At 42.8% G+C, this 26,387-nt stretch overlaps 1 protein-coding gene across 2 annotated transcripts; it reads left to right on the plus strand.

The window, feature by feature from the left end:
- The first annotated feature begins 1,641 nt into the window (after positions 1–1,641).
- ZNF317 (zinc finger protein 317) lies at positions 1,642–18,474 on the plus strand. Of its 2 annotated transcripts, none has more exons than XM_043590263.1 (7): positions 1,642–1,848; positions 11,392–11,511; positions 12,228–12,364; positions 12,786–12,912; positions 13,361–13,456; positions 14,946–15,028; positions 15,461–18,474. In XM_043590263.1, exons 2-7 carry the CDS (start codon positions 11,481–11,483, stop codon positions 16,781–16,783), a joined length of 1,797 nt encoding a protein of 598 aa, XP_043446198.1. In that variant the 5' UTR covers positions 1,642–1,848; positions 11,392–11,480; the 3' UTR covers positions 16,784–18,474. The 2 variants fall into 2 exon arrangements, with proteins under 2 accessions (XP_043446198.1, XP_043446199.1); XM_043590264.1 differs by having other exon boundaries at positions 15,464–18,474.
- The last annotated feature ends 7,913 nt before the right edge of the window (positions 18,475–26,387 follow it).

The following is a 26,387-nucleotide window of genomic DNA, read 5'->3' on the forward strand; positions in this document are numbered from 1 at the left end:
TTTACTGGGATTCAGCACTGATTAGACAAATTGATCCTGATCCAGCATTGTTTACTGATTTTAAATACCCACTTTCTGTTTTTATGACTCCAGGTCCTGCCTGAATCCTAACTGAATCTTTTTCCTTTTTTCCTCTTCTGTGCTGGCTCCAGATATCTAAGATGTGACCCTTTACCCTCTCTGGAATCTCTCTGGAGTTTCCCCAGTCTTGACCCCAAGGATCCTCTGCCCCAGGTCTTACCATCTTTGCTTGCCTCTCTGCAAAGTGGGCTTGGCTTGTTTTGTGCCCTTCTTGACCCTATACAACAATTATCAGATTACTTACTTTTCCAATTTGAGTCTCACAATTTAGAAGCCAGCTCATTTACACAGAAGGGACAGACTATAGGCAACATACTGCAGTTGCCTGCCTTAGTGGAGTTGGGATTAGAACTCATGCTAAGAGGCAGGCATGGACTGCTTGCACTCCTCCTGGGCTCACCTTGCCTCGATAAACACCCTCACTGGCAGCTGGGTCTCCTAACTTTCTAGTTCAGGTATTATAAAAGAGGAACACTGGGGCGTCTGGGTGGCGCAGTCGGTTAAGCGTCCGACTTCAGCCAGGTCACGATCTCGCGGTCCGGGAGTTCGAGCCCCGCGTCGGGCTCTGGGCTGATGGCTCGGAGCCTGGAGCCTGCTTCTGATTCTGTGTCTCCCTCTCTCTCTCTGCCCCTCCCCCGTTCATGCTCTGTCTCTCTCTGTCCCAAAAATAAATAAACGTTGAAAAAAAAAATTTTTTTAAAGGAACACAAAATGCTAATCTGGACTTTTCTAAGTCCCGACACTACCTCTCTTGACTCTGGAACAAGGAAAACTTTCCTGGTTTTTTTTTTTTTTTTGGCAAAGTGATCAGGCTTTGGGGTGACGGTCAAGGTAGAATGGAACATTCCCTGGTGGACAGGAAAATCAAAAGGTTGAGGGTTTTGTCAAGGTTTACAGTGGACAAGTGGGAAGATGGGGTTGCTATTATTTGAGGTTGGGAGGGTGAAGTCAGGAGTTTGATTTGTGGCATTTTAAAATATCTAAGTGGAGGAGCGCCTGGGTGGCTCAGTCGGTTGAGCGGCCGATTTCTGCTCAGGTCATGATCTCGCAGTCCGTGAGTTCGAGCCCCGCGTGGGGCTCTGTGCTGACAACTCAGAGCCTGGAGCCTGTTTCCGATGCTGTGTCTCCCTCTCTCTGACCCTTCCCTGTTCATGCTCTGTCTCTCCCTGTCTCAAAAATAAATTAAAAAACGTTAAAAAAATAAATGTACTCAGCTGAATAAAAAAAAAAATATCTAAGTGGAGAGTGCAAGTCTCATACCATCTGGAATCCAGGGTAGAGGTGGGGGGGCTGTGGGTGGAAATTTGAGCCTTGAGTGTATAGATAGTTCTAACACGGTGAGATTCGCTGCTACCACCAAGAGAATGATTATAAGACGAAAAGAAACCCGAGAACTGGGTTCTGGGACACTGGAACAATTGGAAGTTGGGAAATGTGGATCGTTAGACTCCACTTGGGCACGACCGCCATAACCGTCTAAACTCGAGAACTACATCTCCCAGAAACCTCTCTGCCCCAGGCTTCCGAGTTAGAAGCCCCCTTTGAAGTCCCGCGAGAGTTAGAAGGCGGAAGTGAAGCGGAAGCCATTGCTCTCGGGAGGCGATTGCGGCTCTACACATGGGCAGAGGAGGCGTCCATCGCGGCTTTCACCCGGTTGTTGGGGACTCTCCACTTCCCCGCTACAGACCGCACCTGCTGTATGAACTTGACGTCCTTTCAGCGGCAGCTTCCGTGACCTCCATTCCACCCAATTCTAACGTCAGCCTTGTAAGCCCCAATTTCCTCACTTAACCCTTTACCCTCGGTCTTCCCGAGGACACGAAAGGCCCATAAGGCAGGGAGGAATAATTGGGGACAGAGACCTGGGACCGGAAAGCCAGGCAGCCCGGTGAGGAGTGTGCTTTAGACTCTGTGATCAACGACATGAAATGCTGGTACGCGAGGACTGAAATTTAGGACCCCTGTGTTTAGGACAAGGGGAGGCACTGATGATCTGGTTTAAAAAAAAAAAGACCCCTTGGGGTGGAGAGGGAGAAGCCCCGCCCAAGTGAATTCAGGACTTTATGGTGGGGTCTGTCCGGAACGCGAGACCCGGAGGGTAATACCTTCCTTTTCTTTTGCGGTCCATTTTGTCCAATATTAATAGAGGCACACCGGCTTCCTATTAACATTTGTATTGAATGTTAAATCTTATATTTAAAACTTTCCCGTGAACTTCCCTGTTATTTTAGTTGACTGGTGTAAACAGTCTATAACTGGATTTAAAAGTTCACTTCAAAAAAAAAGTTCACCTCAACGTTCTGTTATTTAACCTGAGAGTTAGTCCATTAACATTTATTGTGATTACTATTTTGCATTGATTTTTACTATCTTATTGTGGTTGCTATTTATCCTTTTCCTTTCAAATATTTTTTAATTGGAATATAAAACATGCAAAAAAAGTATGAAAACACTCTTTGCAAAAAACAAAAACAAAAACACACACTCTTAAAAGGACAGTGGTAAAGCGAATCTACAAACCAGACCAAGAAGGAGATTATGAAACATCGAACCTGTGTGGTCATTCCTGCATCCCCCTCATTCCCCTTAAATTCCTTTAAGGATTTTACTGTTTATATGTTTTTCCAAAAATGCATTTCCTAATTTGGTAATTATTTGTGAATGGACTCACTCAAGTGCTTTCAGAGACATTCTTTTTTCCATTAATGCAAGTACACTTTTTTAAAAAAATTTTTTTAATGTTTATTTTTGAGAAAGACTGTGTGAGCGGGGGAGGGGCAAAGAGGAGGAGACAGAATCGGAAGCAGGCTCCTGGCTCCAAGCTGATTCCGGGCTGGGGCTGGAACTCACAAACCGTGAGATCATGGCCTGAATGGAAGTCTACCGCTTAACCGACTGAGCTACCCAGGCGCCTCTGCAAGTACACTTTTTAATTTAGAGATTTTTAAGTACCTTGTAGATGAAGTGCATACACTTATCCATTCTTTTTCAGACGCTTCATGGCTTAAATTTTAGGGTCAGTTTAGAGTTCCCCATACTTGCATTTTCTTTTTCCTTTTTTTTTTTTTTTTTAAGTTTATTTGTTTTGAGAGAAAGAGTGAGAGCATGGGAGGGGCAGAGAGAGAGGGAGAGAGAGAATCCCAAGCAGGCTCCGCGCTGTCAGAACGAGCTTGAGGCGGGACTGGACCTCATGAACCCTGAGATCATGACCTGAGCTGAAACCAAGAGTGACACTTAACCGACTGAGCCACCCGGGCACCCATGGAGTTTTTATTTTCAAGTTGTGTTGAATATGTATGTGAGTTTTTATAATGTTGGCATTATTTCATTGAATCTTACAATTAATCTTATTATATCTGTTTATTGATATAGAATGTTTGCTTGTATATTCTACAATGCTTTTCAATGAAGTTTTAAAGGATTTAAGGAGTTGGGGCAGCTGGGTGGCTCAGCTGGTTGAGTGTCCAACTTCAGCTCAGGTCATGATCTTGTGGTTCATGAGTTCAAGCCCCACATCCAACTCTGTGCTGACGGCTCAGAGCCTGGACCCTGCTTTGGACTCTGTGTCTCCCTCTCTCTCTCTGCCCCTCCCCTGCTCCCACTCTGTCTCTATCAGAAATGAATAAATGTCAAAATTTTAATAAATAAAGGATTTAAGGAGTGTGTGTGTGAGAGAGAGAGGGAGAGTTTTGTTGTTAGATTTATTTGTAGGATCTTTGTTTTTAGTGCTTAGGAATTTTTTTTTTTCCCCCAAGGGCTCGGTGTATTGAATTTGGGTTGGTTTTTGTGTAGTGTTTTGAATGTTCTTCATAGACAGTTTTATCCTCTGTAGAATAAATAGTAACTACTTTTATTTTCCGTTTGCATCATTCATTTCTTATTATTTACTTTGCTGGACTCGCTGGAGACTTCTGGTACCATTGAATCGAGTTTGGGCAGCAAACTCTAGGTAGTCCCATTTTTTCCCCCCAACCTTGAAGATAATTGACTTTTTATGTTGGTCGAAGCTTTTTTTTTTTTTTAAAGATAGTAAAGGAAACTCCCTTCTTTTCCTAGTTTAAGAGTTTTTTCTCATGAAAGGTTTAGGCTTTTAACAAGTGAATTTTTTTTTTTCTGGAATCTGCTTTGATATCTGTTTATCTGTATATTTCTAGTACCTTAAACAGTGCCTGGCTTGTGGTACTACTGTTGTGCATTGAATGCATGAGTGAATAGTGTGATTTTCTTACTTGTCTGGTAATGTGGCAAATTAAATCAATTGGTTTTCTAATGATTCATGACATTTGCGTTGGTAAATAACTTACTTGTAAAGGTGGGCACTACTGTATCATTTTTGGCTTCCATTTGCTAGCGTGTTTGGAGATTTGGATCCGTGTTTGAGTAAAATTGGCTTGTAATTTTCCTTTTCTGTTTCAGGTTTATGCCAGTCTCATAAAATGGGGTGGGAATATTCCCTTTTTTCTAAACTCTGGAATATTTTGCCTAAGAATAGAATCACTTGTTCTGCAAAAGGGAGCTGCACCAGGAAAAAACCATTTAGGTCTGGGGTTTTCTTTGTGGAAATTTTTTGAGCAGTTGTTTCTTTGTTTCAGTTCCTTTAAAGGTCATAGGGCATCCAAGTTCTTTATTTCTTTATGGTAAGTAAAATTTCTTTAGGGATTTACTCATTCCTTCTAAGGTTTAAATTGTATAGTCAAAGTCGTTAATGTTTTTATTCTATTTTTAATGTTTGTTACATCTGTAACATAATCTGGTTTTTCATTCATAGATTTTCCTTTTTTAAAAATAAAATAAGTCCTGCCAGAATTTTGTGAGTTTTGTTTTTCTTAGAGAACTTTTGCCTTGATTGAACGACTTCATCATATGTATGTCTTTCATCTCATAACTTTCTGCTGTTTATAATTTTCTTCCTTTTACTTTTTTGCAGTATTTCTTTCCAGTTTCTAACATTGGATACCTGTCGCGTTCCAAAGAATTTCAGTGTATTTTATTATATTTCAGTTATAAATATTATGTATTATGACTTTGACATGTGAATTACTTAGAATTTTTTTCTTTTTTAATACTCATTCCTGTGACATTTTCTCGTTACCCTTTGGACACTGTTTGCTAACTTCATTGCATTGTTTTCAGAGATAGATGCCATTTTCTGAGACACGTTGTACCTGTGTGGTTGGAGTTTATAGTAGCTAGGGTATACTGTTTCGTCTTGTTCAGTATGCATATAGTTACTGAATCATCTGCTTGAACCGTGTTAGTGAGACCTCTGGTGGTGGCTTTGTCCATGCTCCTTAGACTTCAGTCTTTTTTTATTTTTTATTTTTATTTTTTGAGTAGGCTCCATGCCCAGCATGAAGCCCGGTGCGGGACTTGAATTCACCACCCTGAGATCAAGACCTGAGCGCTGAGATCAAGAGTTGGACGCTTAATCAACTGAGCCACCCAGGCGTCCCTCTATCTTTGTGTGTGTGTGTGTGTGTGTGTGTGTGTGTGTGTGTATGTATTTGAGGCTGTTAAAACACATATATGTGCACATATGTATATATACATATATATAGGGTTTTTTTCTTGAATTATACTTCTTTTCGTTATGAATACCTCAGGTTTCTCTGAACCTTTTTGCCTTAGTTCTTTCTGTCGGATACTAATGTATTTAAACCAGATTTAAAAGAAAAGTGTGTGTCTTGTATATCTTCTTTTTATTTCCATTCTTGCTATATCTTTATGTTTTAGATGTCTGTTGTAAACAGCATATAGCTTGATTATTTGTTTAAAAATTTTTTTGATGTTTGTTTATTTTTGAGAGAGAGAGAGAGAGAGAGAGAGAGAGAGACAAGAGTGTGAGCAGGGGAGGGGCAGAGAGAGAGGGAGACACAGAATCCAAAGCAGGCTCCAGGCTCTGAGCTCTCAGCACAGAGTCTGACGCGGGGCTCAAACTCACGAACTGCAAGGTCATAAGCTGAGCCGAAGTTGGACACTTAATGGACTGAGCCACCCAGGCACCCCTAACTGGGTTGTTTTTAACCTGTTTTGAGAATATCTATATTTTAAAATTTTTTTTTTTTTTCAACGTTTATTTATTTTTGGGACAGAGAGAGACAGAGCATGAACGGGGGAGGGGCAGAGAGAGAGGGAGACACAGAATTGGAAGCAGGCTCCAGGCTCTGAGCCATCAGCCCAGAGCCTGACGCGGGGCTCGAACTCACGGACCGTGAGATCGTGACCTGGCTGAAGTCGGACGCTTAACCGACTGCGCCACCCAGGCGCCCCGAGAATATCTATATTTTAGTTGAAGTATTTAGTCTATTAAATCTTGTGTGTTAACATATTTGCCTGTTGAATTTGTCCTTTTTCTATTTTTCCTTTCCTCTAGCTTCCTTTTATTTGAATGTTTTTTCATTTCACTTTTTTTCCTCCGTACATTTTGATTTTATATCTATATTTATTTACCCTGAAGAGGTTAGCCTTAGAAGAGAGAGCAGACATCTCCTTGTTTGTAATAGGAGAGGAGGAGAGTATCACAGATTGGTTTTGGGAGGAATTTTGTTAGAACTTTATAGAAACCAGAAAGTTAGAAACACTCCTGTTAACTTTTTAAAAGTAAAGTATAATTTACCGTGAAGACAGTGCACAGATACTACATCACTTTGATGAATTTTTTGACACTTGTGTACATCGTGTAACCACTAGCTAAAAATAAATGTGAAGAATATTTCAGTTGCCCCAGAAAGTTCCTCTTGCTTCTTCAGTTTCTCCATCTCATGCTCTTCCACCGAGGCAGCCGTTTTTTTTTTTTACTTCTATCGACTGAAATAAACAAGTTTTGCTAACAACCTAAATAAGTCCACCTACTCATGGATGTCCTATGACTGGAATCGTAGAACATTTTTTGTGTATAGTTTGTATTGGTCAACATCGTGGAGTTTCCACCGTGTTGTGTGTGTCACCAGTTAGTGTTTGTTCAGTAATACTCCATTGCACATACCACAGTGTGTTTATCCGTTCTGTTGTTGATGGATATTTAGATTGTTTACAGTTTGGGGCTATTATGCAATCAGATTGCTGTGAACATTTTGTATGAGTCTTTGTAACGTGTTTTAAAATTTTTCTCTTGGGTAAATATCTATGAGTGGAATGGCTGAGTCAAATGGTAAAGAAACTGGCAAAATGTTGTCCAAAGTAGTTGAACCAGTTCAACCTCAGCCACGCATCCTGGCCAACGTTTGATGTTGGCAGTCTTTTTTATTTTGGCCACTCTAGAGGGTTAAAATGCTGTATCTTTAGTTTTGTTTGCATTCATCTGATAACTAATGACGTTGAATACCTTTTGACAAGTTTGTTACATTTGTCATTACGTTTTGTGCTGTAGCTTTTTTTTGTTGAATTGGTTTTTTAATTTTGTTTTATAGGAGTTCTTTACGTAATCTGAATATACGAGCTCTTTGTTAAGTGTATGTACTACAAATATATTTTTTAAGTGTATCGTGAGAGAGAGAGAAAGGGAGAGAGGGAGAGAGTGCATGCATGCACACACACGAGCAGCAGTGAGGGGCAGAGAGAGAGGGAGACTGAGAATCCCAAGCAGGCTCTGTGCACTGTCAGCACGGAGCCCAATGCAGGGGCTTGATCCCGTGATCCACAAGATCATGATCTGAACTGGAATCAAGAGCCAGACACCCCATACTACAAATATTTTTTCCCAATCTGTGGCTTGACTGTTCATTTTGTTTAAAGTTTATAGCAGCTTTATACATAATTGCGCAACTGGTTTTTTTTTTGGAATTGAGGTATAATTGACAAAACGTTAGTTTTAGGTGTACAGTGTAATGATTTGATATTTGTGTGTATTGTGATTTGAACACCACAATGAGTCTCTAGTTAACATCATTGCCATACAGAGTTACATTTTTTTTTCTTGTGATGAAAACTTTCCAGATCTACTCTCTCAGCTACTTTCTTTTTTTTTTCCCTCGAAGTATAACAAACACAACGTTACAGTAGTTTGGGTACAGAAACCTATTCTGTGCTCACAAGTGTAGCTACCATCTGTGACCATACAGTGTGTTACAATATCTTTGACTATATTCCTTATTGGTACCCTTCTCTAGCGACTTTTAAATATATACTACAGTATTAATAACTAGTCACCATGCTGTGCATTGTATCTCCATGATTTACTCATTTTATAACTGGAACTTTGTACCTTTTGATGCTTTTCACCCATTTCACCCACCCTCTGATTCAGGCAGTCTGTTCTTTGTATCCATGACCTATTTTGTTTTGTTTTTTGAGATTCCACATAGAAGTAAAAATAGATATTTAGCTCTTTCTGTCGGATTTATTTCACGTTGCACAATGCCCTCAAGGTGAATCCGTGCTAGCAGATGGCTAGAGTTCATTTTTTTTAAAGTTTATTTACTTATTTTGAGAGAGAGAGAGAGAGAGTGAGAGAGAGAGAGAATCCCAAACAGGCTCTGCGCTGTCAGTGCAGAACCCATTGCGGGGCTCTATCTCATGAACCATGAGATCAGGACCTGAGCTGAAATCAATAGTTGGATGTTTAACCCACTGAACCATCTGGGCACTCCACTTGTAAGATTCTTTTATGTGTTTCAGATATTAACTCTCTATCAGATATATGATTTGCAAATATTTTTTTGTTAGATTGCCTTTTAATATTTTTTTTTTTAATGTTTATTCATTTTTGAGAGAGAGAGAGACAGGGCACTAGCAGGGGAGGGGCAGAGAGAGGGGGAGACACAGAATCCAAAGCAGGCCCCAGGCTCTGAGCTGTCAGCACAGAGCCTGACATGGGGCTTGAACTCATAAACCATAAGGTCTTGACCTGAAGTCAGACACTTAACTGACTGAGCCACCCAGGCACCACGCCTTTTCATTTTGTTGATGGTTTCCTTTACTGTACAGAAGATTTTTAGTTTGGTGCAGGCCCACTTATTTTTGCTTTTGTTTTCTTTGTTTTCCGTGTCAAATCAGAATTGCCAAGACCAGTGTCAGGGAGCTTACTGCCCATGTTTTGTTTTAGCTTTGTGGTTTTGGGTCTTACATTCATGTCTTTAATCATTTTGAGTTCATTTTTGTGTATGATGTAACATAGTGGTCCAGTTTCATTCTTTTGCATGTGGCCATCCAGTTGTCCCAACGTTATTTATTAAAGAGGCTGTCCTTTCCTTGTATATCCTTGGTTCCTTGTCATAAAGTAATTGACTGTGTATGTGTGCCTTTATTTCTGGGATCTCATTTCTGTTTCATTGATCTTTGTGTGTTTTATGCTAGACTATTAATTTTCTTCATGATTTTGTTTGAAAATTTGTATTTTTGGTAAAGGCCAATTTAATGATTTATTAATATTCTGTGTCTAGACTAAAATACTGTTGTGTAACTTAAGGTTGTTAAAATATTTTCTATGGTTTTTATGTTGTGGTTTCTGTTTCATCTCAGAAAGGTTTTTAATTCAAGTTGTTGCTTATGCAGTGATAAAAGATAATGTAAAGTTCCTGTTACCCATTGAGTTCTTTCAGTGGCATTTTTTTTTTTTTAAGTAATGTCTACACCCAGCGTAGAGCTCTAACTCAGGACCCTGAGATTAGGAGCTACATGGTCTCCCAACTGGAACCAGCCAGGTGCCCTTGGTACCATTTGTTTGTTTGTTTAATGTTTGTTTATTTTATTTTATTTTATTTTATTTATTTATTTTTTTAATGTTTTTATTTATTTTTGAAGGATAGAGAGACCGAGCATGAGCAGGGGAGGAGCAGAGAGAGAGGGAGACATAGAATTTAAAGCAGGCTCCAGGCTCCGAGCTGTCAGCCCAGAGCCCGACGCGGGGCTTGAACTCAGGAACTGGGAGATCATGACCTGAGCCGAAGTCGGACGCTTAGCCGACTGAGTCACCCAGGCGCCCCTAATGTTTGTTTATTTTTGAGAGAGAGCACACATGTGAGCTGAGGAGGGGTAGAATGAGAGGGGACAGAGGATCTGAAGCAGGCTCTATCCAGTCTCTGAGCTGTCAAGACAGAGCCTGATGCAGGGCTCGAACTCATGAATCATGAGATCATGACCTGAGCCGAAGTGGGACGCTTAACCACTCAGTACCATTTGTTAAAAAGACTGCTTTCCCTACTGAATTGCTTTGTTCTTTTAATGAAAATCGTTTGTACACGTGTAGGTTTGTTTCTAACTCTGTTCTGTTCTAATGACCTGTTTGTCTGTTACTTATCCCATCCATCACTGTGATAAAGTTAGTACAAATCCTCTACGTTTGTTTTTCTTTCTTAACATTGTTCCTGTTCCTCTATATCTTTTGCATTTTGGTTCACATTTTAGATTTGGTCTGTAAACTCATTTTTTTTTTTTATTTGGGATTACTGTGAAATGAAAATAAGATTACTTGTTGAAAGCGTAATGATGAGACAGTTTTTGATTTGGGAAAAACTGGCAAGATTTGTACATGGTTTTTAGGCGACTGGAAGGTCAGGTTGCCTGGTAGGCTTTTCTTGAATATAAATACTCCTTTTGCAGCTGAGTTTGGGAGGTCACCAGTTTTGTGCAGACTGGTCTTGCCAATTACCTTCAGAGAGGAGGTGAATGGTTGGAATGAATCATCCAAGGTTGGTCCTTTGGCTGGTAGGAATTATATGGGCAGAGAGTCATAGAAGTGATGGATATTGATGATGACTTCCCGCTGGGTAGGCGGGGTGGTGAGAGGAGGAATTTGCTGTTAGAGAGCAAATGGAAGCAGCATGGGTGGCCTGGAATCCTCTCTCAAGTGAGAGAGGTCGTGTGAGAAGAGTGTCGGAGAAGAGGTTTTTGTCCAGAGAGATTTTGGAATCATTGCCTGCGAGGTGAAGGTGATTCCAGTGATGACACGGCCTGGGTTGTGGCCAGGGTGTGTGTGTGGGTGTGGAGTGAGTGGCCAAAAGGCACTGGAGGTTGGAACGCGTGGCTGTAGGTGGACCGACCCCGCGGCTACTAGAACCATCCTAAACCATGGTAAGCCTTGAAGTTGAAAGGAAGACAAGTCTGGAGCCCAAGTGTTTAACAAGTAAAGGAGTCTGATGGAGTTGTGCTTGGCAACAGATCACACGGGAGAGTGGATCTGAATCTTATTAGGCACATCAGGGACCTTCTCCACATTGGCCCGGAGGACTCACCTGAGTAAGATAAAGGCCCAAGATCAGACAGAACTTGCTGCTCCAAAGAAGAGATGGTGGAAAAGCAAAGTCAGAATTGTCCTGTGAGCAGAGAGGTGGGAGGTCTTTGTCCTACTGGTCTTTTTCTCATTTACTGCAGATGCCTGCTTGAAGAGTCCCGTGACAGCGAGAGGGAAGCCTCCTGCTGCCAGTGCCCTATTCTGGCAGACTGACTGTCGTTCTCACAGGATGGCAGCTCCTGGTCTGTCTCCCACGTGTGGTAAGTTCCTGGGGTGATAACGAGTGCCCTCAGAAGTCATGCGTAAGTGGCCCCTGGACTTCCCGGAGATCAGGGGTGTGCATGGCTAGGGGGAGGTCTGCCAGGAAGGGTGGAGGAACTGACAAGCGGTGGGGGCAGAGTCCTGGGAGCCCCCCACGTGACTGTGTCTGACTTGTGAGTTTGGGTGAAGTAGGGATTGTGTGTGGTTGGTGTGTAAGGAAAGACAGGTCGTGGGTAACCCTGTTACCTATTTATTATTACTGTTACCGTTATTATTAAATATTTTATCTGTAAGTAATCTCTACTCCGAGCATGAAGCTCAGGCTCATAGCCCTGATATCAAGAGTTGTGTGCTCCACTGACTGAGCCTGCCCGACACCCCTGTTTTGTTTTGGTTTTTTTCAGTTATATTTGTTATTTATCCCATATTATTGTGAAAAATCTGAGCCAAGTAAACACTCTACCTGCTAGAGCGTTAATTTCTTCACTCATTGGTTGAGAGCGTGTACTGCTTTTTTATGGGTATGTCAGCCTGCCATCCTTTCCCCTGTCCCTGAGTGGGGCAGGGCTCCTCTGGCCTGTTACAAGACATGGTGTGTGTGTGAGACAGACGAGGATAGGCACTGCACACCTAGCACACTTACAGTTGCAGGGGCAGCTTCCTGATCTGTGAGTGTCGGGCAGGCTTTAATCCTCATGGATCCGCTCCTCTCCAGCTGCGTCCATCCAGGACCCTGCCTATATCCAGGAGCCAGAGATTCATCCCTCCAGAGACCATTCCTGTCCCCAGGATGTGGACCTGTTTGCTTGCAGTGGCCTGGAGCCTCCTGTGCCAACCAGTGTGGGTTCTCAGGTAGAAGATCTCTGGGCCCCTGGGGGTGGGAGAGGCACTTCCCTAGGATGCCCCCAGTGCCACCTGTTAGAGTTCTTTTAGAGCCTCACCCAGGCTGATCACTGCCTGATCAGGGCACAGGAGAAAAAGCCAGAGACAGGTGCAAGGCCGTCCTGGTATCGGGGACGTAAGGGGAAATGACTAACGTAGCAGGTGTTTCTCTCATAATACAACTCAGAATGCTCAGGCCAGGCTAGAAGTGGAGAGATTTGGCCCCAGGTCAGCAGTGTTGCATGTGATGCAATGAGATCACCTCCTAGTGAAGAGTCCCCAGAACCCCATCTGGAAGTCCTGTGTTCAGAGTCTCTCATGCCCAGCCTCAGTCCATCTCTGTGGACACAGACGGGCTGGTTTCTTACCCCAAATATGTGTGGTGATTCAGGAGTCAGTGACTTTCCAGGACGTTGCGGTGGACTTTACTGAAAAGGAATGGCCCTTGCTGGATTCTTCACAGAGAAAACTGTACAAAGATGTGATGTTGGAGAACTATAGCAACCTTGCTTCAGTGGGTAAGGCTGGACTCATTTCTCTGTTCGTGTGGCAGATGTTTTTGTTTTAAGTACTTGCTGTGACCCAGGGACTGTGGGGATTTGGAACACAACGTGAACAAGCCGTCCTCATACTCCCCCGCCCCCCATGGTGACCCCCAACAGTTGCCGAGACCTGCCCATTGCATTGACCTTGGAGGTCATCAAGTGTGTCTGAGCCTGGGCATAGGTTTCTGAGTTGAGCAATCTTCATTCTTTTGAAGGGCAAAGCGTGTCGGTGTTTGTGGCTTTGTGTTTTATGAAAGCCTTTCACTGTGTTTCTTAGAAATTGGGCACCACCATTTCGCTGCTCCTAAGTCAGACTTGTCCACCTTCAGAGCACTGAAGATCAAAACATTGACCCCAGCCTAACGGAAGGGGTTGTCCTCTGCACGATCCTCCCCCAACATGTGTCTTTCCCCGTGAGTAGGGTATCAGGTGGGCAAACCCAGCCTTATCTCCCACTTGGAACAAGAAGAGGAGCTGAGGACAGAGGAGAGGGGACTTCACCGAGCCACATCTCCCGGTAAGCACCAGGCAGACATGGGTGCTTCTGGGCACCTGCTTTACTCAGTGATGCCGGGCAGGGAGGTCCATGAGGAAATGTCAGCCAGGGAAATCTGAGAATGCCCCTTCTCCATTTTCGCACAAGTCCTTTGGTCTCACTGTCCTCTCCTATGTATGTATGTCTGTGTTTCTTCCTTTTCTCTTCCTTTTATCTATCTGCTGACTGACTTATTCACTTATTGGTTTACTTACTTTCCACTGAGATACTAACTGTGTTAGTTTCAGGTGTACAACATAGTGACTCAATTTTTGTATGTATTGCCAAGTGATCACCACAGTAAATCTCATTAACATCCGTCACCACACGGGTACAAAACAATTTTTTTCTTGTGATGAGAACTTTTAAGATTTACTGTCTTAACAACTTTTTTGTTAAATTTATTTTGAGAGAACGAGTTGGGGAGGGGTGGAGAGAGCGTGAGGGAGAGAGAATCCCAAGCGGACTCTGTACCCTCAGTGCAGAGCCCGACGTGGGACTCGATTCCATGAACCATGAGACCATGACCTGAGCCGAAATCAAGAGTCAGACATTTAACCAGCTAAGCCACCCCACTCCCCTCAGCAATTTTCAGTATAATACAGACTTATTAATTATAGTCACCATGCTGTACCCTACAGCCCAGGACTTACTTGTTTCCCAACTGGAAGTTTGTACCTTTTGACCCCCTTCACACCTATTTTGCCCACCTGCCACCTCTGACAACCATCACAGTCTGTTCTCTGTATCCACGAGCTCAGTTCTTTTGTTTTGTTTTGTTTTGGGGGGTGGTGGTTGTTTTGTTTTTTGTTTTTGTTTTTTTTTTAGATTCTACACAGAAGTGAGATCATGCAGTCTGTCTGTCTGTCTTATCTTAGCATTATGCCCTCAAGACCCATCTGTGTGGTTGAGTGGGAAGATTTCCTTCTTTTTATTTTTTTACGGCTGAATAATAATCTATTGTGTGTATATGCCACATTTTCTTTATTCATCTGTCAAAGGACACTTAGATTGATTCCATACCTCGGCTATTGTAAATAATGCTGCTGTGAACGTGGGGGTGTGGATATCTTTTCAAGGTAGTGTTTTTGCTTTCTTTGGGTAAATCCCCAGGAGCAGAATTGCTGGGCTTCGTGTGTAAATTTGACCTGTCCACGTGAGCTTTGTCCCATTCTTTCATACTCTGCACCCCTGATTGTACCCTTCTGTTGTTATCCGTGTTACTCTTTGAAGAGTTATTCCTTAGTGAGTCTAGTTAAGTGTCTCCTCCGCCATCACCAGGTATCTCACAGAGCCACATTGCACAAGCATTTTTATCCCCATGTGTGTTCTTCCTTTCAACATTGCTTTTCCTTCTTTAAGGTTAGTTTTGCAAAGAAATCCCCCTGTTTTCATCAGCTGTCATCTCACTGTTTCCTTTCTCCAGCCAACATTTCTTTCCTCAGGTTAATATTTTTCCAATTTGTTGCAGATTGGGAGACTCCATCTAAAAGCAAATGGTCCATTCTCATGGAAGACATTTTTGGCAAGGAAACACCCCATGGTGTGACAGTGGTAAGGTTTCCTTGGGATGATCCCTGGTTTTCTGGACGGGAGAAGGCTGGGGCAGCCTGTTAGAAAAGCAGCTCAGGAACCAGCGAGTGGTATTCCCTGAGAGGCACCTGTTTCAGACACTGTTTCCCACAGCTTTGGGGGAAAACCCTAAACCTAGCCTCAGATAATGAGCGTTGGGGTTCAATTCAGGTTTAAACAGTAAACAGTAAAAGCTTTGTGAACGTTACTCATGTGGGGCCTCAGGGCGTAGCCTCCACCGTTTCATTTACTAGACCCCAAGTGGGACGTGAACAGTACTGTTGCACTCCAGTCACAGCGTCATTGGTCATAGGGCCTGTTTCTACTCCTGTGAGTGTACATGGGGAGGACTGGATGGCTCTTAGGGGCGTGGGGAGCTGTGGGAAATGCCCTAGTCACTCCTCTCTCAATCAGCAGGAAAGAACACGTCTTGGGGAGAAACCCGCCGAGTACACTCACCTGTTTGAAGTCTTCAGCATGGGCACCCACCTTACCCAGCAAATGGGAAGGCACCCTGGCAAGAGGCCCTATCACCGGCGGGACTGTGGGGCGGCCTTTAAGAACAGGTCACCTCTAACCCAACACGTGAGCATTTACAACGGGAGAAAAATGCACGAATGCCACCAGTGCCAAAAAGCCTTCACGACAAGTGCTTCCCTCACGCGGCACAGGAGGATCCACACTGGGGAGAAGCCCTACGAGTGCAGTGCCTGCGGGAAAGCCTTCAATGACCCCTCCGCCCTTCGGAGTCATGCACGAACTCACCTCACAGAGAAGCCCTTTGACTGCAGTCAGTGTGGAAACGCCTTCCGAACCCTCTCCTCCCTGAAGATACACATGAGAGTTCACACCGGGGAGAGACCTTACAAGTGTGATGAGTGTGGGAAGGCGTACGGCAGGAGCTGCCACCTCATTGCACACAAACGGACACACACTGGAGAGCGACCGTATGAATGTCACGACTGTGGGAAAGCCTTCCAGCATCCCTCACACCTCAAAGAGCATGTCCGAAATCACACTGGAGAGAAACCCTATGAATGCACACAGTGTGGGAAAGCCTTCCGATGGAAGTCGAACTTCAACTTGCACAAGAAGAACCACATGGTAGAGAAAACGTACGAGTGTAAAGAATGTGGGAAATCCTTCGGCGATCTCTTGTCACGGAGGAAGCACATGAGAATTCATATTGTGAAGAAACCCATCGAATGTAGACAGTGTGGGAAGGCGTTCAGAAACCAGTCCATCCTGAAGACGCACATGAATTCCCACACCGGAGAGAAGCCGTATGGGTGTGATCTGTGTGGGAAAGCCTTCAGTGCGAGCTCAAACCTGACCACACACAGGAAAATACACACTCAGGAGAGACGCTATGAATGTGCCGTGTGCGGGAAAGTGTTTGGGGATTATTTGTCCCGGAGGAGGCACATGAGTACTCATCTCGTAAAGAAACGTGTTGAGTGCAGGCAGTGTGGGAAAGCCTTCAGAAACCAGTCCACCCTCAAGACACACATGAGAAGTCACACAGGAGAGAAGCCGTACGAGTGCGATCACTGTGGGAAAGCCTTCAGCATAGGCTCAAACCTGAACGTGCACAGGAGGATACACACCGGGGAGAAGCCCTACGAGTGCCTGGCCTGCGGGAAGGCCTTCAGCGACCACTCATCGCTTCGCAGTCATGTGAAAACTCACCGGGGAGAGAAGCTCTTCGTGTCTTCTGTGTGGAAAAGGCTCCAGTGATGCGTCTGCCTTCAGGGAAACACGAGAGCTCAGACAGGGCCCAGTTGGTGTCATGGCTGGGAAAGACTTGTTTTTCCTCATCACTGTGGGCATTCGCGAGAACTCATGCTAGGGGGCAAAACTATACCTGTGGTATGCAGGAGTCCGGTGCGCATTCAGCTCTTAAAAATAAAAAATGAGAACTTAGGGAGAGAGACCGTAGCTTGGTATTTAATGTCAGAATGACCTTAGCACCACCAGCACCTTCTGGGCATACGAGCAAGCGCACCAGGGACTTACTGGTCTCACACCGTATTCTTGATGAACAAAATCATACTAAAGAGAAAAACCTATAAAATAGGAATGTGGGAAAGTCTATAAGAGAGGTCAGCAAACTGGCCGACTGTCTATTTTTGTATGGCTTGCAAACTAAGAATAGTTGATAACATTTTTAAAGAAGAAAAACATGTGGCAAACGCCACATGTGACTCACAGAGCCTAAAACACCTACTTTCTGGCCCTTTACAGAAAAACCCAGCCAGCCCTTGGTCTACAGGAACAGTTCTAACCCGGTGGTGATTTTGCTTATCTGGAGACCTTTTTGATTGTGAAAACTGGGCGGGGGGTGGGGTGCTACTGGCACATAATGCCCGGGAGCCCCTGCAGGAGAGAATTATGTGGCCCCAAATGTCAGTATTGCTGAGGTTGAGAAACCATGGCCTACAACAATCGCTCAGTTTTTATGAAACGTACTCACACTAGGAGACATTTCTGTTTAAAACTTCAAAAAGCCTAGCCAATGGAATTCTTTCAGGAAACGTGAGAACCCACACCGCGGACGGCCCGCGTGTGGGGATGATTTTAGCCGCAGCCCCCTCACTTGTGCTCATGAGAATTCATACCCTGATGGAATTTTCTAGTGAATCATGAAATTGCATTTGTCAGTCTTTCATCATGAAAACAGACCCTCACTCATTAATTTGTAGTCTTTACTCTTAAGATCATGCTCCTCTAACACTTGGGCTTCATTACAGGTTTGTATATAGTATTATTATAATTCCATCCTTGATATGTGTTCATTTCCTTTTGGATAACTCCCTTGACCAGTGGACTGTTTGGCATTGTGTTAAATGCTATGTAACATGTGGGTATTTTTAGTACCTGTTTGTTACGAGTGTCTAAGTCAGATGCGTTGCTATCAGGGCATGATGTCTTCATCAGATGGATCCTCTGGAATGTTCTGGGCCTCCTGTCTCTGCAGGAGTGACATACACTTCTTGTTGCTCTCCTGGTGTCACATCTTTCACATCAAGAAAATCCAAGTTTTGTCAGATTACTAAGATACCCTAGTTTTAGAAGTCTCTTAACGAGTTTTCCACAACTATTACAGTCTTTATGTCACAGCCTGCCATTGACTGATAAGCAGATGTCACTGTATGGGCTGTTGACAAGAGAGCTCTTGAAAAGGGATTCTTCTTACCTGCATTCTTCTACAGATTTTGTTTTTGCTCTTTTCCCTACTTCTCACCTTGCAAAGAGACCAAGTACCTAGTGTTCAAAGATGTGTCTTGTGACCATGAGGCTGCAAGCCACAGGCTAAAGAGGATCCTGGCCCCTCCAGTCACTTCTTTGTCTACACTAACCGTGGATATATTATTTCCAGACTTCCTATTACATGAGAAAAAAATAAATAAAACTGGTTATTGGCTTAAGCTGCTTTGGATATTTCATTGTTTATGAATTTAATAGTTTTTTATTGGTGGGGGGAGGGTTCTGTTACTCCCAAGTGGATGCGATCTGTAATACGTGCATCGAGTCATTGGTAAGGTTTTATAGCTGCTGTGTGTGGATATAATCTGCTTATACTTTTAATTGTTGAATATGAGTTTGTTTTTTGTGTTTTTTTTTACATCTTTAATCCATGTTTTAAAATTGTGTTTCAAGTCTCCGATACGCTTAAGTATTTATTTTCTTGACTTGAAGTGTCTCAGTCTTTACAGAAGCCCCAAGAAGCAGATACCATCACGACCTCCCTTTTGCATAAGGAGAATCTAAGGCAAGCAAGATTAGGTTGCTTGTCTGAGTTCAACCCACAAACAGGTAGTAGTGCTTCTGTGTCGGGCCCTGTTCTGTCTGTGCCCCACATCTGTAGCAGCAAATTCGGGTTTTTGCCTTCACGGTGCTTTCTTTCCGCTTAGGGTAAGGCACCCCATAAACAAATGAGTCCGTAAATACATTGTATACTGCAAGGTGGTTAATGCAGTGGAGGAAAAGCTAAGCATGGTGATGATGAGACAGAATGTGGGGGTTCAGAGCTGTTGGGTGGGTGGGGAAAGCCTTCACCTTAGGGGGCATTTGAGCAGAGATGTAAACTGACAGCACCATGTTGTAATCTGGGGTGGAGCACCCTTGGCAGTTCAAAGGCCATGAAAAAAAAACAACTGCTTGGGACACATGCAGTAGCACAGGGGCCAGTGGAGCAAGCTTGGGAGTCCCAAGACGATGAGGCTAGAGCTGGGTCAGGGTGCCGGTCATGGGGGCACCCTGTGGATTTCCTGGAAGGACTTTGCCTTGTATTCTCCCGTGTCGTGGGAAGTCAGTGGAGGGTTTTGAACTGAGGGGTTGGCAACTAATTTCTGAATCGCTGGCTTCTGGGTTGACAGGTTAAGGAAGGACAAGGGCACAAACAGGGCCATTAGAAAGCTCTTGCAGAATTCAGGGTAGATACAGTGGTGGCCAGCTGAGTAGTAGCGGGGGAGGCTTGAGGATCCCATTGATGAACGTAGTGGCAATTTTCATTTCCAGATAGTGGCCTTTTGTATTCCCCTGCAGCGTACTTTTCTGTTGCTGGTAAGCAGTTTGTGATTCCCATTCTTCCCAGTTGTGAACAATGCTGCTTTAAGAAGTTGGGTCCGCGCTTTCTGGAGCGTCGGTGAGTTATTCCGGGAGCGTGAATTGCTGGGTTGTGAGGTCTGTGCGTGTTCAGCTTACCGGTATGAACACCAAAGTCATTTCTGCAGTGGTTGTGTAAGGATCGGGATGTGTGCATGTGGTAACACTTGAAACAAGGTCTACTGAAGCGCACAGAGGTTCTTAATCCACACATGTACAGCTATGTTATTACACCGAGCAAATCCATGTAATCACCAGACAAGAAAAAACACTACCAGGGTAGCTGATACCCTTTCTTGCATATGCAGGTGGCAAACCCGTCCCTACTCTCCACAGGTAACCGGTGTTCTGACTGATGGCATGGCTTGGGTTGTTTTCAAACTCTGTACAAATGGAACCGAACAGGGTGTGTTCTTTTGTGTCTGTCTGATTTTGCCCAGTATTTCTGTTAAATTGACCCTTATTATTTAGAGTATCTCTAAATACATTTTTGTGTGTGTTCTGTTTGCATATTCCACAGTTATTTAAGTACTTTGTGTCGGTTTACATTTCACGTTTCAGTTTGGGGCTCTTGTGAATAATGCTGCTATGGACACACTTTAACGTTTCTGATGGTGCACAGGTGCATATATTTCTCTTGGGTCTGTGCCCTGGACTGAAATTTATGGGTCGAGTGGGGTGCATATGTTTATTCTTTGTACGTGATGCCAATTTTCCAAAGTGGTTGTGCAACTTTGTTTTGCAACAAGCTATTTTATGACATTGGATAGGATGCTGAGGTTGCCTGCCTTTTTCTTCCTGTGATTTATACTTTCCACGTATATATTCCACAAAACTCTGGATGAGTTTTGTACATACCTTCTCCCACTCTGGTGTGTGTCTCCAGTGTTCTAATAGGTGTATTTTCATGAGATGAGTTAATTTTAATGTCCTTGAATCTTTATGGACAGCACTCTTCTGTACCTGTGTAAGAAATATTTGCCTACCCAGAAGGCAGGATGACATTCTATAATTTCTTCTGCAAGTTGTTTTTTCCTTTAATATATATACCTTTAGATCTACAGTTATGTGAGATTGATTTTTGTGTGTGTTGTGTGAGGTAAGATTGAGTTTTATTTTTTCCATATTAACCCAGCATTATTTACATAAAAAGTATATCTTGGGGCACCTGGGTGGCTTAGTTAGTTAAGCATCTGACTCTTGATTTTAGCTCAAGTCATGATCTCATGGTTGGTGAGTTTGAGCTTTGTATCAGTCTGCTGAGTGTGGAGCCTGCTTGGGATTCTCTCTCTCTCTTTTCCCTGCTCATGCTCGCTCACTCGCTCTCTCTCTGTCTCCCCCCCACCCTTTCCCCTGCTCATGCACTCTCTCACAATAAATGAATAAGATGCCTGAGTGACCAGTCAGTTAAGCAGTGGACTCTTGATTTCAGCGCAGGTAATGATCTTGAAATTCATGGGATTGAGCCCCACATCAGGTTCCTTGCTGACACTGTGCAAAGTCGGCTTCTGATTCTCTCTCCCTTTATCTCTGCCCCTCCCCCTCTCATGCTTGCCCTCTCTCAAATAAGTAAACATTAAAAAAAAAAAAAGTATGTGTTTGCCCTAGGAATTTGAGATGTTACCTTTGTCGTGTGTGTGTACACACACGCGCGCGCACACACACACATATATGTGTATATATATATTTTTTTTTTGGAGGGGTAGAGGAAGAGGGAATCTTTTTTTTTCTAAGGATCCTTTTTTCATGTTTGTTTTTGAGGGAGAGACAGTGCAAGTGGAGGAGGGCAGATAGAGAATCCAAAGCAGGCTCTGTACTGTCAGCACAAAGCCTGACATGGGACTTGAACCCCGGAACCATGAGACCATGACCTGGGCTGAAGTTGGATACTCAACTGACTGAGCCACCCAGGTGCCTGGGGGGAGAGAGAGAATCTTAAGCAGGCTTCATGCCCAGCATGGAGCCCAATGCAGGGCTTGATCTCATGACTGTGAGATCAAGACCTGAGCCGACATCAAGAGTTGGACACAACCAACTGAACTACCTGGGCATCCCACCTTTGTCATATCTTGAATTCCAGATGTCTAATTCTGGACTTTATTCTGCTGATTTATTTGTTCATGTACCATGCCACAGTATTTAAATTATAAGAAGCTTTATAATAAGTCTTAATGTCTGGAATGTCTAGTTCTCCCTCATGGTTTTTCTTTTTCAGTGTTTTCCTACGTTTTCTTGCTTGTTTAGGGTTTAAGATTTTTTTTTTTTTTTTTAAGTAATCTCTATACCCAACTAGGGTCTCGAACTTATCTCGAAATCAAGAGTCATATGCTCTACTGACTGAGCCAGCTGGGCACCCCCGTTTGCTTTTTATATGCATTTTCCTATTATTTTGTCCAACTCCATAAAATTAGCTTTTGGGTATTTTTATTGTCATTGCCTTGAGTTTGTAAGTTAACTTGAGGAGAACTGACATTTCTATAATGTAAAGTCATTCAAGAACAGAGAATGACTTTCCATTTGTTCAGGTCTGTTTTCATGTTTAATGTTTAAAAGTTTTAAACATTAAATAATGTTTAAAAGTTTTCCATGTACAAGTTTTCTTCTTGTTAAGTTTTGTCTAAGTATTTAGTCATTTATTATAAATGAGACTTTTCCCTACCATTACGTTTTCTATTCACAGTTTCTGTACATGAAAGCTGCTAATTTTGTAACTTGTTACTTCACTGAATTATTTCTTGAGTTAGCTTTATTCTTTTCTGGGGTTTTCCAGGTATACTGCCATATTACCTGCAAATTGAGATATCTTATTTACCAGTTCTTAGGCCTCTGATTGTTTTTGCTTGTCTAATTGCATTGGCTAATAACCTCTAATACAATGATATATTGTGGGCATCCTGGCTCTGTTCTAGAAGAGATGCCCCTCTTGTTTTCCCATTAATTAAGATAATGTCTTTTAGAACTAAGGTATTATATTTATTTTATCATACTGAGAAGGTATCCTATATTCTTGAATGTTTTCTCATGAATGGGTGTTAACATTTGCTAGTTTTTTTGAACATCTATGAAGAGGGTCATGATTCTTCTGATTTATTAATAAATTATATGATATTAATAAATATCTCAATATTCAACAAATCTTGCATTCCTGGAGTGAATTTCACTTGGTCATGGTGTATTTTCTTAATGTGGTGCTGGATCCTTTTTGCTAGTATTTTGTTTAGAATTTTTTTAGTGCTATTCATGTGTGATAATTGGTCTATAGTGTTTTTTTGTGGGTTTTTTTGTTTGTTTGTTTTGTACTGTGTATGATTAGGTGTTGGTATTATACTTGCTTCATAAAGAATTGGGAATTTTTCCTTCTCAGTGCTCCAGAATAATTTATATGGCATTAGGACTATGTGGTTAGGAAAGATTTGGTAGAATTCCTTTTAAACCATCTGAGTCAGGTTATTAGTGGTGTATTTCTTTAGGAATTGTCTTTCTTTCATAGAAATTGGTCTTTCTCGAGCTTTCTAACCTGAATGGAATCAGAGTTGGTAATCTGCATGTTCCTAGGTAATTGTCCATTTCATTAGCATGGAGATCAGCAAGTAGTCTTATGATTTTAAAAATGTTTTTTGATTCCATGGTCATCAACTCTTTTTATATATTTGCTTTCTCTTTTCTTGGATCAAGTGAGCTACTGGTTTGTTTTGTTTGTTTGTTTAAAAATGGAATTTTGACTAATTAGAGCTGCTATTTTTGTAATTTCCGCATTCTGCTTTTCTCTCCACTCTTGCCTTATGCTTTGTTTTGGCTTATTTTTCTTTTTCCAGTTTTTTTTTTCTTAAGTGGCAATTAATTTATTCTTACTCTTTTATTGACAAATATTTTGTCCAGTGGGTTTTCCTCTGATTACTGCTTTAAAGTACATTTCATAGATTCTAAAATGTATTTTTGGTCATCATTATTTCTTTGAAGTTTTGTCATTTCAGTCTGGATTTCCCCTTTCATTCAGGAGTTAGAAAGAGGTTTTTAAATTTCCAGGTACAAGAATCGTTTTCATTTTTGTTCGTAAATTCTAGGTTTATTGCATGCTGAATTTCTACAATTTGAATATAACAGGCCTAGATGTAGACTGGGGGTGGGGCATTAATCCTGCTTGATGATATCTTAGTTTTCTGGATCTGTGGTTTGGTCTCTGTCATTAATTTTGGAAAATTCTCATCTGTTATTTAAAATATTCTGGGTTTTCATTCTCTCATTCTCCCCCACTCCCCTACCTTGGTATTCCATAACACATATGTTACGCCTTTTGTAAATTGTCCCACAGTTCTTGGGTATTATGTTTGTCTTCATTCTTTTCTTTTCCTCTTTGCATTTCAGTTTTAGAAGTTTCTATCGAGGTATCTTCAAGTTCACAGAGTCTTTTTTTCCAGCCAGATCCAGTCTCCTGCACCCATCAAGGACAGTCTTCATTTCTGTTGCCATGCTTTTGATTTCTGGCATTTCCTTTTGATTCTTAGAGTTTTCATTTCTCAGCTTACCCATTTCTTCTTGCACGTTTGCTTTTTCCATTAGAACACTTAGTGCATTGGGCGCCTGGGTGGCTCAGTCAGTTAAGTATCTGACTCTTGGTCTTGGCTCAGGTCTTGATCTCACGGTTGTGAGTTAGAGCCCTGGGTTGGGCTCCATGCTGGGCATGAAGCCTCCTTATAAAAAAGAAAGGAGAGGGGAGGGGAGGGGAGGGGGGAAGGAAAGAGAAAGAAAGAACACTTAGAATATTAGCCATAGTTATTTTAGATTTCTGGTCTGACAATTCCAAAATCTCTGGCATAAATGAGTCAGGTTCTGATGCTTGCTTTCTCATTTATAGACTGTTTCTACTTGCCTTTTAACATGGCTTGCATTTTTTTTTTTTTTTAAGTTTGACAGGATGCATTAATTGAAGGGATCAGTAGTAAGAGACCCTCAGTCTGTTTTCATTTCTCTGGCTAGAGGTCAGCCTGTGGTTAGTGGTTCCTGTAGGTATTGTGTCAGAGGCCAGAGTTTCCTTTGGTGTCCTTATTTTTGTCTCCCCTACTTCTTTGGGTTCTTCTAGAGAATCCTTTAAATAGGGGCTGAGACTAGTAAGTCTTCTAACTGTAGTCTTCGTACAGGAGCCCAAGAAAATCCTATCTTTCTTCAGTTTAAGCAACATGAGTTCCTTTATGTTTGTCTTCAGCCCATTGCTTCTTTTCTGAATTCAGGATAAAATGTGATTTTTTTTTTTTTTAACCTACCCAATTACTCTTTGAGAATCTCAGTAAATAAGTAGGCTGCTTTTAAAAAAAAATTGTTTTATTTTATTTTTGAGACAGAGAGAGAGACAGAAGGTGAGTGGCGGAGGGGCAGAGAGGGGGCCATAGAATCTGAAGCAGGCACCAGCCCCATGTGAGGCTTGAACTCACGAACCATGAGATCATGACCTAAGCCAAAGTCGGTTGCTTAACCAGCTGAGCCACCCAGGCGCCCCAAATAAGTATGCTTCTTAAAGGCAAGTTGGAACCATGTATCTCTGACAATTGTTTTGACTTATATTTGTCATCACTTTTTTTTTTTTTAATTTTTTAATGTTTTATTTTTGAGAGAGTCGAGGGGGGCGGGGGCAGAGAGAGAGGGAGACACAGAATCCAAAGCAGGCTCCAGGCTCTGAGCTGTCGCACAGAGCCTGATATGGGGGGGCTTGACCTCATGGACCACAAGGTCATGACCTGAGCCATAGTTGGATGCTTAACCGACTGAGCCACCCAGGTGCCCCTGTCATGATTTTCTAAAAACTAGTTTCATTACCTCATTCGAGAAGATAGCAGATGGGAATACTTTACATAGATTAACTGCCGTCATCCCCACACCACTGTAAGCTTGTCATTCACCTAGAGAAGACACCAGTGAGGGGAGTCTGTTTACCTGCTAGAAACACCATTGTTCAAGTGCTTACACGCTAGTGGGTCAGTTTGGCTGGTGGTGCCTGACAAGAGGGCTGTGTGGTCACGGGTTTCTGTCTCTGTTTGCCTTCCTGCATCCTTCCTGTGCACCTGCAGGGCTTCCATGCAGGTCATTGAGTGGTGGTGGCACTCGCACACCTGTGAGCCAAGGAGCCCAGTGTGCCGCAGGCCTCGGTGAAAGTTTTCCTAGGCTCATTAGTGAAGAGCAATCGCATGCTGGCTTTTGCCAAGTTTGAGTGAGAAAAATGCGTGTACCCTAGAGGCCAGGCCCAGGAGGAGGAGAGCACTTTCCCTGCATTTATTACAATGGGACCGTTTCTTTAATTGGGAGCCTTGGGAACCCAGTGCAGCTACTCTCTGTGCAGTCCCTCCATCACATCAATTACAAGAGCAGAAGCAAACCGAATTCCCACCTACACCCAGGTGGCCCGGAACTCTTGAGTCTCATTGGATTTCCCTGCCATTCTCAGGTTACACAATCTCTGGAGGGGCCGTTTAATCCCACTCCTACCCGGTCTTCAGGTCTCATGGTAGCTTTCCGTTGTCGGGGCCTTTCCGGCAGGAACCAGCTCTATCTTATGTAATGTTTGGGTAACTACAATCACTCAGGTTACCCTCTGGGGAGCCAACGAGTATCAGTTAAGTGCCTTATGCTGAGTTAGACTTTGAGAGGAGAGACTATAAGACATAGTACTGCCTTTAAGGGACTAAAGGGCTAGGAAGAGAGGCATGTAAACAAACAAGATCGCTAGTGTGGCCAATTAGTC

The sequence above is a fragment of the Prionailurus bengalensis genome, chromosome A2, assembly GCF_016509475.1.
Source record: "Prionailurus bengalensis isolate Pbe53 chromosome A2, Fcat_Pben_1.1_paternal_pri, whole genome shotgun sequence".
In the NCBI taxonomy this organism is placed as follows: domain Eukaryota; kingdom Metazoa; phylum Chordata; class Mammalia; order Carnivora; family Felidae; genus Prionailurus; species Prionailurus bengalensis.

Coding starts and splice junctions, on each gene's coding strand:
- ZNF317 (XM_043590263.1), top strand. CDS start 11,481: ATGGCAGCTCCTGGTCTGTCTCCCACGTGTG. Junction 12,365..12,785: donor CAACCAGTGTGGGTTCTCAG/GTAGAAGATCTC, acceptor GTGGTGATTCAG/GAGTCAGTGACTTTCCAGGA. Junction 13,457..14,945: donor TCACCGAGCCACATCTCCCG/GTAAGCACCAGG, acceptor AATTTGTTGCAG/ATTGGGAGACTCCATCTAAA.